Source organism: Genypterus blacodes, unplaced genomic scaffold (assembly GCF_046128005.1).
Source record: "Genypterus blacodes isolate CSIRO-AG114 ecotype Tasmania unplaced genomic scaffold, CSIRO-AGI_Gbla_v1 ptg000122l_1, whole genome shotgun sequence".
Lineage (NCBI taxonomy): Eukaryota > Metazoa > Chordata > Actinopteri > Ophidiiformes > Ophidiidae > Genypterus > Genypterus blacodes.
This window is the reverse complement of record NW_027466925.1, coordinates 472401-493585: the sequence shown is the minus strand read 5'-3', so window position 1 is coordinate 493585 and position 21185 is coordinate 472401. Positions and strand designations below refer to the sequence as shown.

Below are 21185 nucleotides of genomic sequence, written 5' to 3'. Positions count from 1 at the left end.
GAATAATTAATGATGAGGAAACAGAATGTATTGGAAACCAAACATCTGACAGTACATTATCACAGGAAATGTGTACAAACAGCACAGAGCAAAAAGGTTTGAAAGATGCATAATACTTAATAGGTGACATAATACGTTCCTCTGCTAAAGTTACCTTTCAATGTGGAAAAACTCAACTGTTCAATATTTTGTCCCAACAAGCAAAAACACTTATTCTGAATTCAACATTCATCATGAGATCACAGCACTTCGTGAAGAATGAGACACACCTGCTCAACATTGCCAGACAATTATAGATATCTTATACAAGGGTAATTAGGTCACAGGTTTAAGTTACTTTATCTAGTGAAGCCCTAAAACCATGACCAATGCCGTACTTGACAAGCTGGACACCTCAGCAATTTCCCATGATGGCAATAGGTGCGTGTTGGTTTATTACTGGTCCATCCATGTGAAGCAGGCTTTACTGGCAGTAGGACGTGAGGACATTCTGCTGGTTGCCTCGTATCAGCACCGTGGGGCAGTGAAGGCCACACGTCAGGGCGTCCAGCCAGGCCATGTAAAGAGCACACGGACAGTCGCTCTGTGGCACCGGGAGGCTCCTTCCAAAGGCAACATTTACATGTCAACACGCAACAGCAAAACCATGGCTTTCATTCAAATTAGCGCATATGTGGTTTGCAAATTGTAAAGACGTTTTTACATCTTCGTTGGTTAGCATGACATACGGAGTCATCCTTTGATAACAATAGAGTCTTTGTTTATCCAGCCCCAATACTATGTGGATAGAGATTAGAAATATATTTCAAATAACAGCCCAAGTTGAAAAGTACCCAAGTACATTACACCACTATGTACTTTTTGTGGGACTGTACTTTTATTTTCGAAAAGGAAAATGAGAGTTTACCTAATTTCTTTCCTAAACATGTGTAGGCCTGAAAAACACATTTTGACAGAGACCTATATAGATTATTAATCATTTGGAACTACGATTTCACCATTTTATTGATTCTTATAGCTTGTTTTCTTGTTTTACATTCATGTTAGACTCTTACAGCACAAACTGTCCATAAAGATACTCACACCAGCACAAGAGCAGCATGCTGTGAATTTCTCCGTATGAGTTCATTCAGTCTGACTTTTCTCTCGGTCTGTAAATGGTTGGAATAAACATAACGTGGGTATGCAAATAAAGTAAACCAAATAAACAGCAAATTAACGTAAAACTTTAAACACAGATACACAACCTTAAGTTTAAAGCCCTCCAGTGCTGCATCAGATATTTTCCATTGGGTTTGTTGCCTCAGGTCTTGAGTTGAAACACCATCCTGTTGTTCATCCTGTAGCCGGTAGGGAGAGACACTTTCCCCAAATCGATTTAGGCTAAGAAGCAATGAGGCAAAATGGACAGAATCAGTGAGGAGAGGAGAGGAGAGGAGAGGAGAGGAGAGGAAAGGAAAGGAAAGGAAAGGAAAGGAAAGGAAAGGAAAGGAAAGGAAAGGAAAGGAGAGGAGAGGAGAGGAAAGGAAAGGAAAGGAAAGGAAAGGAAAGGAAAGGAAAGGAAAGGAAAGGAAAGGACAGGACAGGACAGGACAGGACAGGACAGGACAGGACAGGACAGGACAGGACAGGACAGGAAAGGAAAGGAAAGGAAAGGAAAGGAAAGGAAAGGAAAGGAAAGGAAAGGAAAGGAAAGGAAAGGAAAGGAAAGGAGAGGATGTGGACAGAAAAGGACAGGACAGGACTGGAGAGGAGAGGAGAGGAGAGGAGAGGATCTACTTTTTGGTGAGTGGAGGTTTGTCACTGTCCGTCATAACTATTACGTCATGGAAATCCAGACGAAACCTCTTCAGTAGTGAGACCATCCTGAAAATTTCAAAACCAAAACAAAGAGAAAAAAATCAAATCAAAACATTTCACGCAAACACACTGTATATGTAAATACAGCATATAGTATACACAGTCTAAATTTGTGTTTTTATAATCTCAAACGACTTCAATGCAGTACCAATAGCATTCATTTAAGAATCAATTTGTTTTATAGGAATTTAGATTTAATATCAATGGCATTAGTTCAGTATGTTCCGTTCCATATCTATTATCATTATTATTGAGTAGTATAATAGATATATAGACATATATGTATGGATAATTGTGTAATGCATTGAAATTCACCAAGAGGTGAATAATACATAAATATTTTAGTCATGAGTGTGTAAAATGTAACATTTATTTATAATAATAACCTGCAATCTGCCGTGAATTTGTTTCATGAAAATATGTTGACATAAGGGGACCTACTCTTTGCGTCCTTCCTCCATGTTTTGTTTGTCTCCGATGATGAAGACTCTGACTTTGCAGTGCTGCCACTGTTTCCTCCTGGTGAGAAGGTATGGCACCAGCAGTGTCAGACCTGAGAAGAAAAAGGGATGAAACACAGCTGAGGCCACTTTAAATTTCTCACACTGCAACTGATGAGGGATTTTCCAAACATCTTCCAAACATCAATTTTGTCTATAACTATAGTAAAGACTCTATACTATATAGATATAGAGTATATACTGTAATACCCATGAACAAGGACCCCTTGTTATCAGTAACAAAACAAAAACTTTGACCATAATGTTTTTTGAGTTCAACCATGAACATGTAAACATGTAGGGTTACTGCAACGTGTTTGCTTTGTGTTATATGACAGTTTGGTCAGTGCTCTTTGCATTTACCTCCATCATCAGATATCAAGTAAACATCTATGGTTTTCTTCCCTTGGTCGGTCTGAAACACTGTCCTCACCTGCTCGCCGAAGTTTTTTTCAGAGACAGCATTAGCTGAAACAGATGGACGATGAGATGTGAGACCAATGTTCCAACAATGTTCAAGTATGGATCTTATTTAAAAGGAAAGGGAACTGAAAGCAAAATAGGCATACACTGCTGGTCTCCGTTTCCCACACGCTCATCAGGCTCGAATGCATGGTTCACTGGAGGACAGATGAGGTTGAGGAATTTTACGAGTTTATTCTCATAATCTCAAACCTTCTTTTCATGCCAAAGCTTTGGCCCTGATTGATCATTTATGGATCATTTCAAGACAGATGGCAATTTGAAGGGAAGCGTGCACAAAAACGCCTAAACGAAAGATGATTTCTGACCTCCACCTTCAAACTGGTCAGAGATGTCCAGCCCGTCCATCATTCTCAAAATACACAAACAGTAGTTGGAATCAAATGTGTCACTAGAGAAGAGAAGAGAAAAGTGAGAAGTGAGTTTTAGTTCAAATTGTCAAAATTGTTTCATAGTAAGTTTGATATTGATCTATCAGGTCGTTGTTTAGGGTTAGGGTCCTATCTTTAATTCATGTTCTCATTTTCATTTGGGTTCTATTCTCACACTTTGCAATGTTTTAATGCACAAAACACCCAGATGCACTTTCTGCTTTCCTTTGCTGCACCACCGCAGTGCACACTGAGGGAAATGACATTTTAAGTACTGTCTCCTCCTAACTGATGGATTTGCCTTGCAAGATTCATTTTTAGACAACATTCAACACATATTAATATCAAAAGCAAGATACATCCATTGAATAACATTGTACTGTAGTGCGACCACACTTACTATACGGTGTGGATGTAGTCATCGATACTCTCAGTAGAACTTTCCCTCCAGTTTGACTTGAAGCCGATGACAAGTGTGTTGGGCCTCAGTTTGCCAAGACCAGAAGCCTAAAAAATATCCAGTGACAGTTGAAAATACAGTTTAATTAAAGTAGAATTCATCTTTTTACATCATTACGTTTTATCAGAAGAAGGGAGATATATAGACATGATCGAATCACCACAATGAACAAAACGTACTGTCCGCAGGCATTAATCCATTGGAAACTAGCTAACAAATGTTGCACTGTACCTGCAGCAAGTGCCGGACTCCAATTCTGAGGCTGTCTCCGACTAAGGGAGTATAAAATGAGCGCACCTTCCTCTTGTTCAACCATTTGACCAAAGAATCAGTGGCATTCTGGGTCCGAGGCTCCTGCTCCTGTTCCTAAAGTATGTAAGTTTGTATAGGGTACAGATGGTTGTTGAAGTTCGTTTGCGGACCTTGCAGATTATTGTGGGGGTATTACTCTTAATGTTGAACTCATCCTACTCATCCTATTATAGAAAACAATGATGTCTTGACACTGAATAACTGACCATGAGTATGTCTCCGCAGATCATTAGGCTTGTGTGCTTGGTAAAGGAGCCGACGAAATCCACCAGGTCCGGACGCTGGTTTGGGGGCCCAGTCAGGACCAAACACTGGGGTCTAGTACATTATATTTACAGTACATAACAGTAATTTAGACATTGTGGAACATGTCTGTTATAAGGCAGCTCACGTGCCCATACATCAACACAAACATCTGTGTGTCAGGCTCAGAACTTTTCTGACAGCCCGTGTATGTCACAGAGAGATGTCACTAACCTAAAGTTCTTGACGTGATCCTCAACACCTGACAGGTGGACAGAGTACGACAGAGCCATGTTGTATGTGCCTGCCTGGATTGATGATCCCCAGTTCACCTCTGTGGAGTTCCAAAACACAAACACATGAAAATACAGAGAAACTAAATTTAAACAATATTCACAATAGGCAACAAACAAAGAAAAACATATTCCAATCTGGTGTGCATTGGAATAATTCAGATAAAATTTTAATTAAAAAACATATTTGAGTGTGGACTCACTCGGCTTGATGTAAATTACGTATCCGAGCAGGAAAAATATGATACAGAAGGTGACCAGCGCTGCCCGCCAGGAAAACAGGAACATCAGCACTACAGAGATGAATGCTCCAAACAGAGCTGTCCATTTACTGTAGAAGTGGAATGAGGGCCTCCAACCTAAAGGGGGCAGCAATAAGCAAGGACTCTCAGGTACCATTAGTTAAACCCATACAACATTTAACATTTCATTGCTTGCTTCATTCCATTTGAAAACTAAACAGTCTGGCCAAACAGCAACCATGTCAGTAAGGTGGTGAGATAAGAAATTAGTTAATTTTACACAAATTAATACAAAAATAAATACACAGATTTGTGTATTAATGTAAACTATTAAAGTTCAAACATGCTGATATGATGAAAGCTGTTATCCCTGTTATTGTTGCAAAATCATCAAATGTGTGAGCGTTTCAAAATAAACCACATTTTCGTTGATAAGCATTCTGTTTTCTGGCTACGAAAAGTGTAATTTCTGACTTCAACTCACCTGGGGAGTTGGTGATGGACGCGTGAAAGCAGCTGAAGTTGACAAGAGCGTAGGAAGAGAGGAAGAAGTTGGAGATCAAGGCAGCAATGGTGTTCAACTCAGCTGGAACAATACAGACGAGACAGCTAATTATCCCGAACTTGATAATCAAAAAACACTACAAATCTTAAAACCACACCAACCAAACAGAATGAAGACCACAGCGATGAGGTAGCAGAGTATATACGCCCGTATTGGCTCATCATTTCTCCCATAACCCTTTGCAAAGACTCCAATGTATGGGTATATTTTATCCCTGCAGAGACACTGGCAGATCAGAAGGAAATGAAGCATCACAGTGTACTCCATTGTGGTATAGTGTGTGTTTTGTTAATTATAGCCTTAGGCATGAGGTTTCTCACCTGAAAGACTTTGGGGGCAGAGACGAGAAAGCCGAGTGCAGACGATAAACTAGATGCAAACACACCAGCAGTGATGAGGTAGTAGAATCCTGAAACATGGCCAAGAACCTGCATGGGTTTCATATGGACACGTGAGTACAGTTCATCCTGATCCTCACTATGAGCGGCCTCTATATAACTTGTTGGAATGTACCTTTGCGTTGTTGGCCAGACCATGTTTACAGGTATTTGACAGGATGCATTCTGTAAAGTTCCAGCCAAGGTTACACGCGAGCCCCACGCAGCCTTCAGTACTGTTTCCGACCAGAGTGTCGCTCAGACTGCCGGAGGCGTCACGCACGACACACGCACCTACAGGGAAATGAAGAAGTACGCTTACTAAGTGGACCAGATAACCTAAACCGCTCAAATCAAACACACAGGGATAAAACATAAATGCACATCTGACGCTAGTAGCTCACCAGCAGTTAGACAAATCATCAGATAGCTTAATGAAGTCCAGAAAATGGCCATGAGGGTTCCTTTAGGGATCGCAGTTGAAGGATGCTGTAAGTAAAGAAAAACACATTGTGTAATGAGTTTTTGTATTGATATTTTAAATAAATGTATTGCTTTTCTGTCATCTCTCTTTTCATACTTTGAGGTCTCCACAGATGTTGACACCAGAAAGGATGCCGGTAGTAGAGGGGAAAAAAATGGCAAACATTTGGAAAAAGTTGCCCTCACTTCCTCTCCAGTTTGGAAGTAGGTTCTCTAAGAAGATCATACCTGAGAAAAACAATAAAATAAACAGTCACTGAATCAGATGATGATGATTTAATAATTAATTATATTGGTTTAGCTGATGAGCTCAGACTGACTGTCGTAGTTAAAGATGCCCTGGGCCTGTTGCTCTGGACTGGGTGGGATCACAGTGCCCACCAGGTAGTTGGCAAATGAAACCAGGAGAACCAGGAAAAACAAAATCTGTGCCTATGAGACACAGAGAGGAAGAAATAAAGGAAATGTTGCGTGAAATATTTGAGGAAATTGGTGAAATGGTTGAAGAGGTGTAAGCATGGACTCACCTTTGACTCCCACTCCATTCCAGCCAGTGAAATGACCAGAAGCAGTGTCACTGTGATCACACCCACAATACGGATGTCATTGGCATCATCCACAATGATGAGATCAAACTCCTACATTAATACAACCGAAGAGCTACAGTGAAGCGCTACAAAATGTCATTTAATCAGAGTGCATCACATTTCGTTTAACCCTGATTCATCTTGTGCAATGAAGGTTCAGTAAAGAGCTGATTAATAAGAGCTGATTAATAATTCATAATTAATCAGCTACGATGTGTCATCAGTACTTTGTGAAAATGAAACTATTTAAAGTACCCGAAGTAGATCACGGACGGCTTCTGCAAAGCCAATGGTGTTGAGCGCACAGGCCAGAGCGTTGGCGAAGGAGAACACGATCCCAATGGGGCCGCCCATCTCAGGACCCAGTGAGCGGGAGATCATGAAATAAGCACCACCTGAAGATGATTATGACCCACAAATCAAGAAGCAAATAATAAGTGAAGGATTGATCAATGCCACGCACTCCATACTGCATTATGTTATGCAATACTACAAAAACCCCATGCAGTCCCTGGTAAAGAGAAAGTGACTGACCTGAAATGACCCTCCCATTGGTGGCAATGGCAGAGATGGAGAGAGCAGTTACTGACGTCACCACCACAGACATCAGGATGATAACGCAAGTCAGCACTGATGGGAAGAGGGAGGGGAATCAGTTTCACAATAATACCATCTGATAATGCTGATTGGGTGACTGCACAGGCCTAGGGAGGCCATTTTATGACAGGGGATGAATGAAGAGAACACCCACAGACGCCTGCTTGGGAGGTGATCCACGACAGGCGGAGAAACAGGATGACTCCCCAAATATTCAGCATACAGCGAACCTGAAACAGCCATCCTTTACAAAAACATTCACATAATATAGATGAAAAAGTTGCGTCTGGGTTTTCCGTGGATCATCTCTCTTACCATGACTCCATTCACCCAGCCGAACCTGATAGGAGCTCTTCCCTTCTTGGGAGTTTGTGACTCCTCATTTCCACCTTCTGTTGCTGCTACTGTGCCTATTGCAGACTCATCTGCCGGCGATGAAGAACTTACATCGAATGGTGTGCGGAGAACTTCCAGAGAAGGTCGGCTCCTCACCTGCCGACCCTCCTGTGCAATGCCATAGAGGTCCGCCTGTGGGACCACATCTAAAGTGCTGTAGATGGAGGATCTTGGCAGCTCCGGCATTGAGTCCCGCTGGTCTGTTTCTCTGTTGGGTTGCAGTCCAATCAAATAAAGAAAAATTGTTAAAACTTTACAAAATGGCTAGAATCAGTTGGCTATCTTCAGCTAAGAACACAAACCTTGGATCCTTCTCTGCGACAACAATGGTCGGTGGAATTTGAACAGAATCGTGGATAAGATGATGTGAGGAGTTCCTGGGTGGTCCTTCTTCGCTGACAGTGAAGAACGCACAAGGGAGAAAACGGTGGTTCAACCCTCCACATTTAGACGCGTACTGACCCATGTGCAAATCCTGCTTACCCCTGCTAAACAGTGCATGGAAATGGATCAGTGTCAACCTAACAATGTCAAAAATTGAAGGCTTTTGTTTGGAAGTTTTCTAGGCACTGAATTTCTGCCTTCAGAGTAAAGAGAGTCAATGACTTTTAGTCCAGCAGGCCTGTGTCAATTTAAAACCATTTTGAGTGGAAAAAGCAATCGTTTTGACTAATATCAAAAAGAAGACATCAGTAAAAGCACACAATTTGGCTTTTAATCCTTGGCATCTTAGCATTACATATCTTATTCAATAATGGATGTAGAGTAACAAGTCTAGAGGACTTACGTGGCTCATTAGTGTTGCAGCTGAATCCAAAGTTGTCTTCTGTGGAATTTGCTCCTTTTCTCATTGCAAGCTCCTTTTGAAATTTATACCTTCCATTTGATAGGTGATATCCCCTCCCATCTTCCTCATCTTCTTCCCTCCCTCGCTCCCTCCCACACTCACACACACACACACACACACACACACACACACACACACACACAAAATCACACACACACACATACACGCAACATTATTTAAATTAAACTCATTTTATATTTTATTTTTTCATGATTCATTCATCTATTTCAGAACCCCATTCATTGTCCTATCATAATCATTTTTCCCCTCAACACAAAAATGTGATAATTTTTTTTAAATGCCGAAAAAACTCAATAATTCAACAAATTAAACTATTATTCCTGATCTATTATCTTTTATTATTATTCTTTATTTTCCAAAGATGACAGCAGTTTACTCGGTCACTGTGTGTGGGAGATGATGCGTGTGTCTGTGAGATGAGTGTACATGTTTACAGGTAGTCACACAGCAGTTCAGCAGAAATGTTTTTGGCTCCACCTTGAATTGTTTACATCCCCTGTGTGTCCCACCTATTCTATTCTATTCTATTTCTCATGGGCCTTAGTTTCCAGATAATTAAAAAAATCATTTAACAATATTGATCCACATCTAGTCAGATTCTAGACACACATACGCACATACGCACACACATATACACACACACACTTTTAATTATTTTAAGAATTGTTGTTCATTTCATTTTGTTGTTTTGAAATTTGTGTTATTTTATTTTATTTTGTTTTTAAAAGTCCCGGTGCCATTGTTAATGGTGGGACTTCACTGTCAAAATGGGCTAACACGTCATTGAATCAGGTGAAATGAAAGAGCAGTGAAGCAATGTGTGTCGCATTGTGTTCAGTCCCTCCTCTTGTAGCATTCCTAAAGAGGGAGGGTGACTAGCTTGAAACCGCCCGTGACCCCGAGAGGCCACGCCCGCTGACACTGTTCACTGTTATAGAAAGCAGTAATGACAATCAAGGAATGTGTGTGACGCCAAAGTAAACATGACTCTGTGAACATTTTCAGGAACATTGACGCGTCCACTCCCTCAAATCATTATCTTAGCTGGTCTTCATACATGCTTTTTCCTGAATCACCAAATGAGTTGTTACTCGTCATTTTTTGGCTTTCACTTTTGGTGTCGCTGGGTTTCCACCTTTTGACTTTGAAGTGAAAACCCATATATACCCAAACAAGGAAGATGGAACGGAAACAACAAGGGATGAGGAGAACAACAAACGGAATTCTGGAAAGGAGGTAGACGAAGAGGGATGAACGAGATAAAGCCCAGCGCAGCAACGTGGCACTTGTGGGTATATTTTGGAACAAAAGGTCTTTGGGAAAACCCCCCAGAAAGTTCCATCCATCTGACAGATCTTCAACTCATCAAACCAAAATGATGTCAGAGTAAAAAACCCACGTATTTCCGATCTAAATTACACAACACTTTTGTCCTATTTCCTGTGCTGCTGACACACCGAATACGTGAACAGCTTCTGATATAGATCTTTGCATACAGCAGTGGTTGTGGTTGTGTGTGTGTGTGTGTGTGTGTGTGTGTGTGTGTGTGTTTGGCCAACTGCGGCCATATTTCTGGCACCAAAAATGTTTCTACAGCAGCTCGTATGATCTTCAGGGTCACATAAGGTCATCGAGACAGAGCGGGAAAGGTAAAGAGGCAAAGACACATAATGTCCTGAAAATAACATGTTGCTTCACGTAAAGTGAAATGCTGCTAATGCAACAACCTGTTCTGCTTTGGTTGAAACCATCAGGAAATTAGCTGTTATTTTGTCAACTGTGAGGCAGAATGAAACCATTAAAAACTTTATTGAGTCAACTGATCCCTCATATATCCTCATTTTAGAGACTATTTCCCCATTCAGTTACATAAGTAGTATGAAATACACTTGAATACTTGAATATTTATAAAGATAATAATAACAAAATAGTATTAACATTGACGTCTGCTTACTCGTGGCTAATCCAAAGTGAGACTTAAATAGAAACACTTGAAATGCAATTGTGACTGAAAGTTACTCAGGTACTAAGTTTGGAGCACTTGAATTTTTCTAGTTTTACTTTTATTAGTACTGGAGTATCTGTTGAAAGTAGTACTATTACTGTAGGAGAGCAATTGAGTATTTCTTCCATCACTGTAAATCAGGAAGCACATGTTACTGTCAAAAGCTCTGGCAGTTGAGCCGCAAGCAAACAAGAGTGTGTCCTCACTTCCTGTTCATGAGGACAGACCTGAAATGAAGCTTGTTTAGAAATGAAACACCAACAAGTCTAAGGAAAATTAATTGGAAAATCAGCTTAATCTAGTCTAACTGCTCAACTCTCTGCTCAACAAGTTCAGGCTCATCCATAGTGTCTTTACTCTGCGTGTCCCTGTCCTCCTCCGTGTGCCGACCTCGGAAAGGCTTCCCAATCTTGACGGACAGCGCGTGCAGGACAGATTTCTCGTCTGGAGAGGATCCGCTGCGGCTGCTTCGGGTGAAGGTAGAAGTGGTCCTGCTCTCCGAGTTGGTGGCCTCAAACAGTTTGCCCATGAAGCTGAGACCGGCCTGGCGGATGTGGGAGCTGCCAGCGAACACATAGAGGATGGGGTTGACAGCGCTGCTGAAGAAGGCGAAGGCGGTGACATTAGGACGAGCTACGTTGGCAGCATTCTTCACTGATTTATTGTCCAGCAGCAGACCCACAACCTGGACGAGAAGACAGGAAGTCAGCAGGGTTCCATTTTAATGATACAACGTTAACTACCACGAGACCAGCACAAAAATGAGACGTGGAAAACACTGGATCATGGGCAATGAGACTTCAGAATGGACTAGAAACTAGTTCTGACATTGCTCAACAGCCTAAGAAAACATGTTGTCAGTCAAACCCAAGCCCACACACCAAAAACACATCCTAACCTCGATGATGTTGACAATGTGGTACGGCAGCCAGAAAATCACAAAGGCACAGATGATGAGCAGGATCAGACGGCTGCCTTGTCCTCTACGCTGGAACTTGGCGCTCTGAAGGCGGCAGAGGACTGAGGTGTAACATGTGTTGATGAGGGTGAACGGCAGCAGGCAGCCCATGATGGTCTCAAACAGGTACTGAAAGACCTTGTGACCCACTCTGGACCAGTGATACAGTATGCAGTAGCTGAAGGTACTGTTGGGAGGACTCAAATTACTGTGGAAGAAAGGAAGATCTGCTGAGAATCAGTAAAAATCAACAAAGACCAACTATTCAACTACTGTTGTGTTTTTGTCTTGTTTTTTTCATAAATAGTTTCACACAATGTAAGTTGCATATTTGCTGCATTAGTGTATTGGTATTTGTACACCAATCTTTTTGTAGTTTAGCATGTTAGCTAGTTGTGTTGCCTCTGCCTACTGTTCTTACTTGTTTGGGCTAGCTAGCATGAATGCTAAGTTAACGCTACCATGGAAATAGGATAATTTGGTAAGTAAGTATAATGACTTACTTACTTACTTTGAAAACTATGTTTTTGAAGATGCTAAACAAATACAGCTATGATTATTATTAATGGAGTAAAACTTCCTACTTAAACTGACATTTGTCTCAGATTATCATGCAATGCCCAGTGTTTACAAAGATACCAAATTTAGGATGATGTATTCTAGGGACATTTGTATAACATGTCAAATAAACTTGGCTTGTAAGGGAAATTAAAAGTGGCATAGCTTAAATGCCCAACCCTAGTATATATATATATATATATATATATATATATATATATAACAAGTAGAAACGTCAAGTTAAATCTCAGCCACAAATCTCTCGCTGTAACATACAATTGGTGACATATCTGTGGCAAGATAGGGTGTCTCAATCAGCTGCATAAGTAGAGCATGATGCTGACTAGGTACTGGGACAGACCCAGAGACTCACCTGCGGTAGAAAGGCATAGGCAGTGCCAGAGTGAAGGCCAACAGCCAGACCCCCAGCAGGAGAAGCAGTAAGGAGCGCTTGGTTCTCATTCTCTGAGAGAGAAACGGCTTCGCGACAGCCAGCCAGCGGTCCATGCTCATCAGGCAGATGAGGTAGATGGACACGTACATATTCACGTTGGACAGGTAATGCACCAGCTTGCATGCAACGGAGCCAAACTCCCATCCCCGGCCTCCGGCAATGTAGCGCAGGAAAAATGGGGCGCTGAGGAGCACGGAAGCATCTGCCACTGCTAGATTCAGCACCAGCAAACAAGTCACCGACCTCTTCTTCACCTTGCAGAGCACCGACCACACCACAAACAGGTTCCCAGGGAAGCCCAGCACGAATGCCAGGGTGAGGATGGCGATGCCACCCTGGGCTGAAGCGCTGAGGGAGGGAGCGGAGGAGGCAGGGGAGATGAAGAGGGTCTGAGGTTGGGAGGAGGCGGTGGTGATGTTGGAGGCCATCGGGAAGGCCAACGAAGAGCTTGCCTTTAATGAATGCACGACTGACACAACCTTTGGGGAGAGGAAACAGGATATGTTGTAATCAGGTCTAAGGGATGTGAATGTGTTTCAGTGCAACTTTACACAACATGTTCTTTTTCTCTTTCTGTGTCTTATTTGTACACATCCCTAGTACAAATTGAGCAAGAAGCTCAACCGCTATCAGAATCAGAGCTAAATGTGTTACATACGGGGAGGCAGTAGCTCAGTCTGTAGGGCTTCCGCTTGGGAACCGGAGGGTTGTTGGTTCGAGTCCCTGCCCAGGTGCCCCTGAGCAAGGCACCGAACCCCCAACTGCTCCCTCTTCTGTAATGGGTGGTAATGTAATGTAAGTTGCTTTGGATAAAAACGTCTGCTAAATGACCGTAATGTAATGTAATGTAATACTTGAGATAGAGGAGCTCAAAGAGGCATTCAATTATGATTAAGAACCCTCAATTTGTCATTGGAGGTTTTGGTATACTTTGCGTGAGGAACACCAAATTAGTCAAACACAAAGCAGGCACGAAGTGCTAGCACTTAAATCAGGCATTGGTTCCTTACAACAGATAAGAAGAGCGACCATCACATTATCATGACAATCAAACATGTAAGCAACAGGCAGAATATGATGCACAGATATAAACACACACGGCCTCATCTCTGCTATTCAATCAACAACTAAAGTCGAAAGTTTTACTCACTTTAATTTGTAAAGATGACTTATAGTCCACAAAAACACTGCCATACTCGATTTTTACTGTGGTTTTTAAACATTCCAAACCTTAATCCAAAAAATCCCTTTTATTGATGATGAAATAGTTTTTTTTTTTAAATCAAACTTTTTTGCAGGTCAATACTGATTTACTCACTTAAGATTTGTAAAGCTTGCGTCAGGTTTTCTAGCGAGAAGGATCGTGATTTCTCAAAATAAACCATTTAATCTGCTCTTCATACTACAGTATTTTACTCAAAATGACATACTGACCTTCAGCTGATGCTCATCTAAATCCTCAACACTGAATCTGCTCCTGTCGTGTATCGATTTCCACCCGCTACAGAGTGTGGCTGATCTGTGTACATGCTCTCTGCACTTCTCTTCCTGCTTTGATGAGCAGCATGAGAGAGAAAGGAAGAAACATGGTTTATTGGGTAAGAATGTAAGGAGGGGGGCAGATATGGTGGAAACCCAACCAGAGCCCGTTTTGTAGTCATGGTTTCGCTTCAGTCAACTGAACAAATACTGAGTGATACTGGTATGTACGACTCCTTAGTGGAAAAATATTGACTCATCTTTGTACTCGTACTTTGTGGGACAGAGTTTGCCATGAAAGCATCAGGAATGGATGTAAATAGGATATCTGTGTAAAAAATCCTAAAACAAATCTGGAATTCGAGAAAAAAAAATTAGGGAAGAATAGAACAAGAATTAAAAAAATAGTTAATAAGGGAAGAAGAAGAGAAAGAAATGTATATTTCAGTAGAAACAGTACATGAACAAATACTCCAAAACAAGATTTTTGGAGAAATAAAAAGAAAAACACTACTAGAGAAGGATTCTTCTTTGAATCAAGAATATTGTTGCGCAACTGTTGTAATTGTTTCTCAAATCGAAAAAAAAAGAATAAGTGTGTACAGAAACTCTGGAGATAAAATCAATAACATCACATAAATAAAGCAGATAAACAGGGAAGATAATAAAAACATAACTGATTTGATTTCAATTGATTTCTTCATTTTGTGGATTCAAAAATCAAGGGACAAATTACCTTAAATCCAGACAATTGTTTTAAGAAAGATAGAATATGCTAGAAAATTGACTGGGGAAATTAAAATAATAAATTCATAAGTGAGACCCTACAGTAAAAAGTCTAAATGCAAACTGACTTTTTTACACCAGAGGATGGATACAATTGAAACTTTAAGGAAGAAAGCGGGGACCATGCAGGGCCAGATATTAGTGACTGTGTCATGTTTCGGTAACAACATTTGTCTTGAGGGAGAACTGCTATGGGGGATTATCTAGTAACTTTCCAGGATCTTGTTGTTACATGAGTTTGCACAGTGTGCAAGCATCTGTTCTCTTGCACCAGGTTTTCTGGCAGGTATACAACCCTACAACATTCCTCTTACAACACAGCAATCGTCTTAAATTACCACCAAGGAAACAGAACATATCCAAGTTGCAATCCAAGGTTTTAATTCACTGCATTTAGATCTTCCACATTTAATCGTTTGTTCATGTGTGAAATATCAAAACAGTCTCTTTAACCCTCTGGAGTCCAAAGTCCTTTTTGTTACGTTTTGGCCCATTTGTAGAAACAAGTAGAAAGTTGGAAACACTGGAGAAGCAGTACCAGATTGTCTTAGAATTCCTTTTAGAAATACATTCAAAATTGTACTTAAAAATAAAAAATATTGTATTGAATGGTTCCTGAAAAATTGCAGAAAGAATGATCACTTTTCATCTGTGCCTTGATGTTTTCTGTTTTTTTAAGCCATTTTTTCGCAAAAACAAAATGCATCATCTTGTTTGCAACTTTTGCCAAATTCAATGAAAAGGGCGCAAAGTGCATAACAGAAAAAGAGAGTGACAATGTTTTTTACATATATGTAAATATATATATGTGAAAAATTTAAAAATCAAGTGTTGTTTTGAATCTGAGCTCATCATTGCGGTATCACAACATTCACAATTTCAGTTCATGTTGTCCTTTAAAGGCTTCAGACTAAATTACACAGGCAATCATGGCTAAAGCATAAACCATTTACATTACTGTACTGACATTACTGTAAACATGCACAATGAAAAGAAGGCCCCCAAGGCTGTTCAAAGTGCCCCTATATTTGAAATAAAGGTGAGTTTCAGGGCCCAGTGAAGATGACCTGTGATGACACGACGTGGAAAGTACCCATGTGGCTCCTGCACAACAGTTCAAAGCAGGATGCGAGTCAAACCAGGCCAGTAATGACCTAGTAGTGTGATGCTTATTGGAAGTCTTTGTGTATAAGCACCACCTGCACCACATCTGCGTCACGTCAGAACATTTGTTTACAGTCTCAGAAAGAGTTTGAACTTATGCAGCAGGCAAATCTGTAGTCCTGCAGTTGGACATACAGTTCAATTAGGAACTACTTTACCTGAAACTATCAGAGTAGGAACTGCGTAGTTCCTTCAGGGAGCTTCTTGCTGTTGTTCAATCAGCACTTCAAGTAAAAAATTCCACGGCAACACACAAAAGACAACAGCACAAAAAAATGGAGGAATGTTTTCTTTTTTCCAATTTGCAATTTCTTGGCTGATGTTGGCGAGGAAACAACAAGATCTTAAGTGTTGGGAGAAGCTTTCATCGGACAAATCAGTAAGCACTTCCTGAAGCATCAGAAAGTCACAACCCTGTAGGCGCTAAAACTGCTTCAGGAACTATAGTTCACATTCCCGATTGGATACTGGGTTCCTTGGTGCCAAAGAAAATTCCTGAGCTCCTGAGTTCCTGAAAAGTTCCTGACAGAATTCCTGTGATGTGAAAGGCACCAGGTCAGATTGGCAGAGACCAAAACATTACCCCCTGCTTGTTTGCACCTTTCAAGTTCACGAAAATTCATACATCAACCTCTCTTCCTCTATTTTCCGTTCTTCACTGGTTTGACGTTAAAGTTTGTGTTGATGTTGGAGTCTGGAACTCTGTCCTTTAACATGACTCCGTCCGCGTCTCTGTCTCGGCTGTTCTGTCGGCTCTTCCTTGCCCCAGAGTCTAGTCCAGTGGCCTCGAAAAGTCGTGCCATGAATGCCAGGCCCTCTCTGCGGATGTAGGACTTTCCTGCGAAGAAGTAGAGCACTGGGTTGGCACAGCTGCTGGTGAAGGCCAGAGCAGAAGTGACTGGGCGGCTAATCATCCCGACTTTAGTCAGCCTGGAGGAAATTGAACAGAGCATTTTTGTCAAGACACTGTTCATAGCAAATATGTATGATGTATACAAATCTCGCCACACTTACAGTGCTCTCACATCAGAGCCCTTTGGACACAAAGCTGCTGCAACCTGCGGACATATTAGGGTCTAACATTACTCAAATAAAAAATGGCTTCATCACTTCATGCATGAAAGTCTGAGGTAAGATTTGTATTCCCTTTATTGCTTTTGATCTATGTGTTATTTGTGCCAACGGATGTCGACATAAGCCACATACTTGCACCATGTTGATGAGGTGGTAGGGTAACCAAAAGACGCAGAAGATGACCACGATGGCCAGGATGAGCTTCTCGCTGCGGATGTGACGGCGGAACTTGGTCTGTCGGATCCGACGCAGTATGCAGATGTAGCTTCCTACAATCACCCCGTAGGGGATTAAGAAACCCAACACCAGCTCAAGCGTGTACTGGAGGATCACCTGTGCGGATGAGATGAGACCAGATGGTGTGGAGGCGTGCAAGTTGTGCAAAAATGTTTGATTTGGATTCTGAACCCTGTCACCTACACTGTGTTTGAAATAAGTACTACACTTGTGAGTCGTTACGTAAGCAATATCCAACCATACTATGCAAGAACCCACTTCATCCCCATGCAGGAGCCTCTGTCGATGCCAGCTACTGAACAATCAAGCTGAAGTGGCAACACCAAGGAGTGAAACCCCTGCATTTGTATGTGATAACTGCTAACTAACTCATAGCTTTAGCCCCAGGTTCCTTAAAGTTGCTTTTGGTATTTGGTATTGCTTGCAATAGAAATAGACCAAGGAGGAGATTCTGGAATGGTTCATTAGAAAGAAAACCATCTAAGGTCCGAAATGGACTTGAGATGGTTGGACGTTCCATTGATAGTATAAGGAAGGTATAATCAGGTCACTCACTTGGCCGTCGTTATCATGAAATGAATCACACTTGTGTTCACGCTCACTCCTGAAGATGACTGCAGGCAGAGAGGCGACCATCACCATGACCCACACCACTGCCAGCACCCGCAATACAGTCCTCCGGCCAGTAATGAAAACAGCTCGTTGCGGCCACAGCACCGCCACCAGCCTGTAGAGGCTCATCAGCGTGATGAGGTGTATGGAGGCATACATGTTGGCCAGACAGAGGTAGAAGAGGACTTTACACATCACATTCCCAAACACCCACTTATTCAGAAGCAGGTAGATGATGAAGAACGGAGTGAGGGCCATCAGAGAGCCGTCAGCACAGGCCAGATTGAGGATGAGGAGAGTGGTGACGGACTGTTTGCGAGCTTGCGCCAGGACGCTCCAGATGATAAAGAGGTTTCCAGGGACGCCCAAAACAAATACGAGGCTGAGGATTAGAGCAGCCACAGCGGTGACAGCTGAGCCCATGCTTACAAAGGTGGCAGCCGTGCTCATGCCCACAGTGATGGCCGCTGTGCTCATGCCGACAGTGGTGGGTCCAGAGGAGTTCTGGAAACGGTAACTTCCATTGTTCTGGTCCATTTTAGTCTCCTACCAATGACAAAAGATTTTAATGATTAGAGCAGAGTCACTGTCTGTAGCTTTAAAACAATCCATCCGCATGCACTGCTTTGCACTGGTTGGCACTGCCTATGGCGCACATTTCAAATACAATATTTTATTTTGCCCACGTTTCCCTTCACGTGTGCGTTCGGCGTGCGTGCGTGCGTGCGTGCATGCGTGCGTGCGTGTGTGCGTGTGTGCGCATGTTTTACAGGAAAGCGTGGGGAGTGTGTTGCAACTCTAACAGGTTTTAACTGAGAGGCCTAATTCCTGAAGAGCAAGTCCAGACATGAGCGTAGAAAATATTAATGTGAAAGTATTGGAAGATTTATATTCTCTCTCTCTCTCTCAACACAATTTATTCATTAGACGTTTTATATGTTACAGGGATAAGAAGCTATGAAATAGCATGTCATCACTTGTAAAACATATCTGGAGTCTTACTCAACACAAGCACACCCTCAGTCTGCCGTGCAGATAGACTCTTCTCAAATCTCTCTCCGTCTTTCCAGCCACAAATGTAATCAAACACTTCACACACATCAACTAACCAAACCTGTCTGATCTTTCTGCTGTTACTTTAAATTATGAATAACAGTATGAAAGTCATCGTGTAAGTTGTTGCAGTGACAAGAAACACACAACGTAAGAGCTGGAGATAGCTTGATGGCATGTGCCATCATTCGGAACACATGATTTAAGCACTTGATTGGTAAATTCTGAGCATGCCACATTAGGCAGAAAGACAGATTTCAAAGTCATATAATCTGCTCATTTCAACTCTGTGATGGTATCGTAAAATAGCTCATTGTGATTTTAAACTCACCCTTAAGCAAGGAAAAATCAGGAGTGTGTCAAGCTTGACTCAGAATGTATCACTCAACCCTGTGTTAAATTGCCCTATTGTAGCTGAAAGAGGATCCTCTAAGTAGTTTGTCTTTGGAAAATGTAATATCAGTTGTGAGTTTTCATTACTCAACTTCTGAGGAGATTTGGTTTTATGTTCTTCACAAATGAAACAAAGGTGACATGTTGTACAACTACTTCAATGCGCTTGTTGTAGCACGTCAACTGCATTCATTTCATCACTTTGATGAAAATCGAATAAATTGTGCTTTTGAACTCACCCTAAAGGCAACAAAACTCATTCTGGCATTGTTTGCCGAAGTGTGTCAAGTTTGGCTCAGAACCTTGTGCAAAACCCACATTGATACAGTTTGACCTTCCCTTCCTTGCTGCAGCATCACTGCGTACAATGAGTGAAAACTCGTAAATGCTTTCTAGCCTGCTGCGAAATGCATGTGTATGCCGGCCTGTAGGCGGGTAATTGTGATTACTTGACATATTAATGTGAACATGTTGAGAAGGAAAAGAACCAATCACAAATAATCTTCTCAGCCTTGTGCAATCACATATTTTCAGCAGTATAAAAACCTTAAATCACATAGATTAATTGGACCGTTTTTTGGTGGACGAGTAAGCTTGGAGAGGTTGCCCACGCCCTGTATGGGAAAATATAGCTATGCTTCGCTTGTACAGCCAGCATTACATAACTACAGTATAGAGACATTTTGAGTGATGTCATGCATAATGCAGCATATTGGGAGGAAAACGGCATTTGTGTGTTTCAGAGGGAGGGGGTGACCACATGGAGAGTGTTTACAGGAAGCCGGTATGGCCACATTAACAGTGACACGGAGAGAGAAACAGAGATTTGTGTCGTTGGAATGAAGTTTTTCTGACTTATCGCCTTTGCAAACACAAGACGTGCGTCGTAAATAGTGACTAAAGAAAAGGTGCGTTTGTGTGACTCACGCACACACACACAACTGCTTCATCTAGGACGCTAGACAAGCACACCTTCGGAAATCACACCAATTCATGTATATATGCTTAAAAGGTCAGCCAACAGAATAAAAGCATGAAAGATACATAACAAAACGCAAAAAGACGATTCAATCTTTACATTTTTTAACTCAAGATAACCCAGTTATTAAGTGTATATGGCGACCAAGAGACTTTGTTTACTGGATGATTCACAAATAAGACAAAAATAACTCACCAAGGCATCAAGTAGAAACCCCGACAGAGGAAAGTGACTGAAGGTGGCACCAGCTGGAGGAGAAGACTGGAGATATTGCAGCTGTCATAACCTCTCTCTCTCTCTCTCTCTCTCTCTCTCTCTCTCTCTCTCGATTTGTCATGCTTGCCTTAACATGTCGGTCAGTGAGACAGGAAAGAAGGTGTGTCCATCTTGTTTACCTGTCCATGCCTCCGCCCTGGAGACCTGTCATCATCCTTCTCAAATAAGGAATGTCATTTGTACAGAGGAGAACTGATCTTGACACACACACCCACAAACCTACACTTTTGGATCATGGCTAGAAACCTTAATTCCACTAAACATGTTCAAATTTCAAGGTTGCTTGTTTTTCCAAAAGGACATTCCTGCGTTTTTAGCAAAGCTGGTTTGTCTCAGATAGGAAATATGAGACTTAAGGCAGTTTTGAGGATACAAAGTCAAGATGTTCAGTGAGTATGAATGGGACATTCCAAGTACATAAAATCCTTGCACCCCATATAGACTCTACTGTATTGCAAATGAAAAGCAGAGGATTAATTAATAATAGTTTTTTAACCTTTATTTATTGTTCATGTATCCA

At 41.5% G+C, this 21185-nt stretch overlaps 3 protein-coding genes across 3 annotated transcripts; all 3 read right to left on the bottom strand.

Moving 5' to 3' along the window:
- Positions 1 to 129: 129 nt before the first annotated feature.
- On the bottom strand, positions 130 to 8154 carry LOC143010286 (solute carrier family 12 member 3-like). The gene is given in 25 exon segments (XM_076162546.1): positions 130 to 602; positions 1084 to 1151; positions 1248 to 1383; positions 1780 to 1866; positions 2302 to 2413; positions 2724 to 2887; positions 3127 to 3234; positions 3615 to 3721; positions 3906 to 4040; positions 4193 to 4304; positions 4464 to 4563; positions 4726 to 4881; positions 5249 to 5350; positions 5431 to 5554; positions 5650 to 5757; positions 5843 to 6000; positions 6111 to 6195; positions 6287 to 6417; positions 6510 to 6621; positions 6717 to 6827; positions 7032 to 7171; positions 7311 to 7406; positions 7528 to 7603; positions 7689 to 7977; positions 8072 to 8154. Coding segments are annotated over 24 exon segments (2934 nt in total). The 5' UTR covers positions 7956 to 7977; positions 8072 to 8154; the 3' UTR covers positions 130 to 463.
- A 781-nt stretch (positions 8155 to 8935) lies between these two features.
- Positions 8936 to 14511, bottom strand: ltb4r (leukotriene B4 receptor). The gene is made up of 4 exons (XM_076162524.1): positions 14047 to 14511; positions 12532 to 13091; positions 11541 to 11808; positions 8936 to 11327 (listed from the first exon to the last, which is right to left on the bottom strand). The coding sequence occupies exons 2-4, from the start codon at positions 13038 to 13040 to the stop codon at positions 10941 to 10943; spliced, it is 1164 nt and encodes a 387-aa protein (XP_076018639.1). The 5' UTR covers positions 13041 to 13091; positions 14047 to 14511; the 3' UTR covers positions 8936 to 10940.
- Positions 14512 to 15235: 724 nt separating this feature from the next.
- LOC143010274 (leukotriene B4 receptor 1-like) lies at positions 15236 to 21115 on the bottom strand. The gene is made up of 5 exons (XM_076162525.1): positions 20585 to 21115; positions 17908 to 18510; positions 17248 to 17448; positions 17056 to 17099; positions 15236 to 16971 (listed from the first exon to the last, which is right to left on the bottom strand). Exons 2-5 carry the CDS (start codon positions 18499 to 18501, stop codon positions 16683 to 16685), a joined length of 1128 nt encoding a protein of 375 aa, XP_076018640.1. The 5' UTR covers positions 18502 to 18510; positions 20585 to 21115; the 3' UTR covers positions 15236 to 16682.
- Positions 21116 to 21185: the final 70 nt, after the last annotated feature.

What these genes read in the sequence shown, in the direction of transcription:
- LOC143010274 (XM_076162525.1), bottom strand. Translation starts at nt 18,501, where the DNA reads ATGGACCAGAACAATGGAAGTTACCGTTTCCAGAACTCCTCTGGACCC. An exon ending in TTCATGATAACGACGGCCAA is followed by an intron (nt 17,449 to 17,907) that starts GTGAGTGACCTG and finishes TCATCCGCACAG; the next exon opens with GTGATCCTCCAGTACACGCT. An exon ending in GGCTCTGATGTGAGAGCACT is followed by an intron (nt 16,972 to 17,055) that starts GTAAGTGTGGCG and finishes AATTTCCTCCAG; the next exon opens with GCTGACTAAAGTCGGGATGA.
- ltb4r (XM_076162524.1), bottom strand. Translation starts at nt 13,040, where the DNA reads ATGGCCTCCAACATCACCACCGCCTCCTCCCAACCTCAGACCCTCTTC. An exon ending in CCTATGCCTTTCTACCGCAG is followed by an intron (nt 11,809 to 12,531) that starts GTGAGTCTCTGG and finishes TTTCTTCCACAG; the next exon opens with TAATTTGAGTCCTCCCAACA. An exon ending in ACATTGTCAACATCATCGAG is followed by an intron (nt 11,328 to 11,540) that starts GTTAGGATGTGT and finishes CTTCTCGTCCAG; the next exon opens with GTTGTGGGTCTGCTGCTGGA.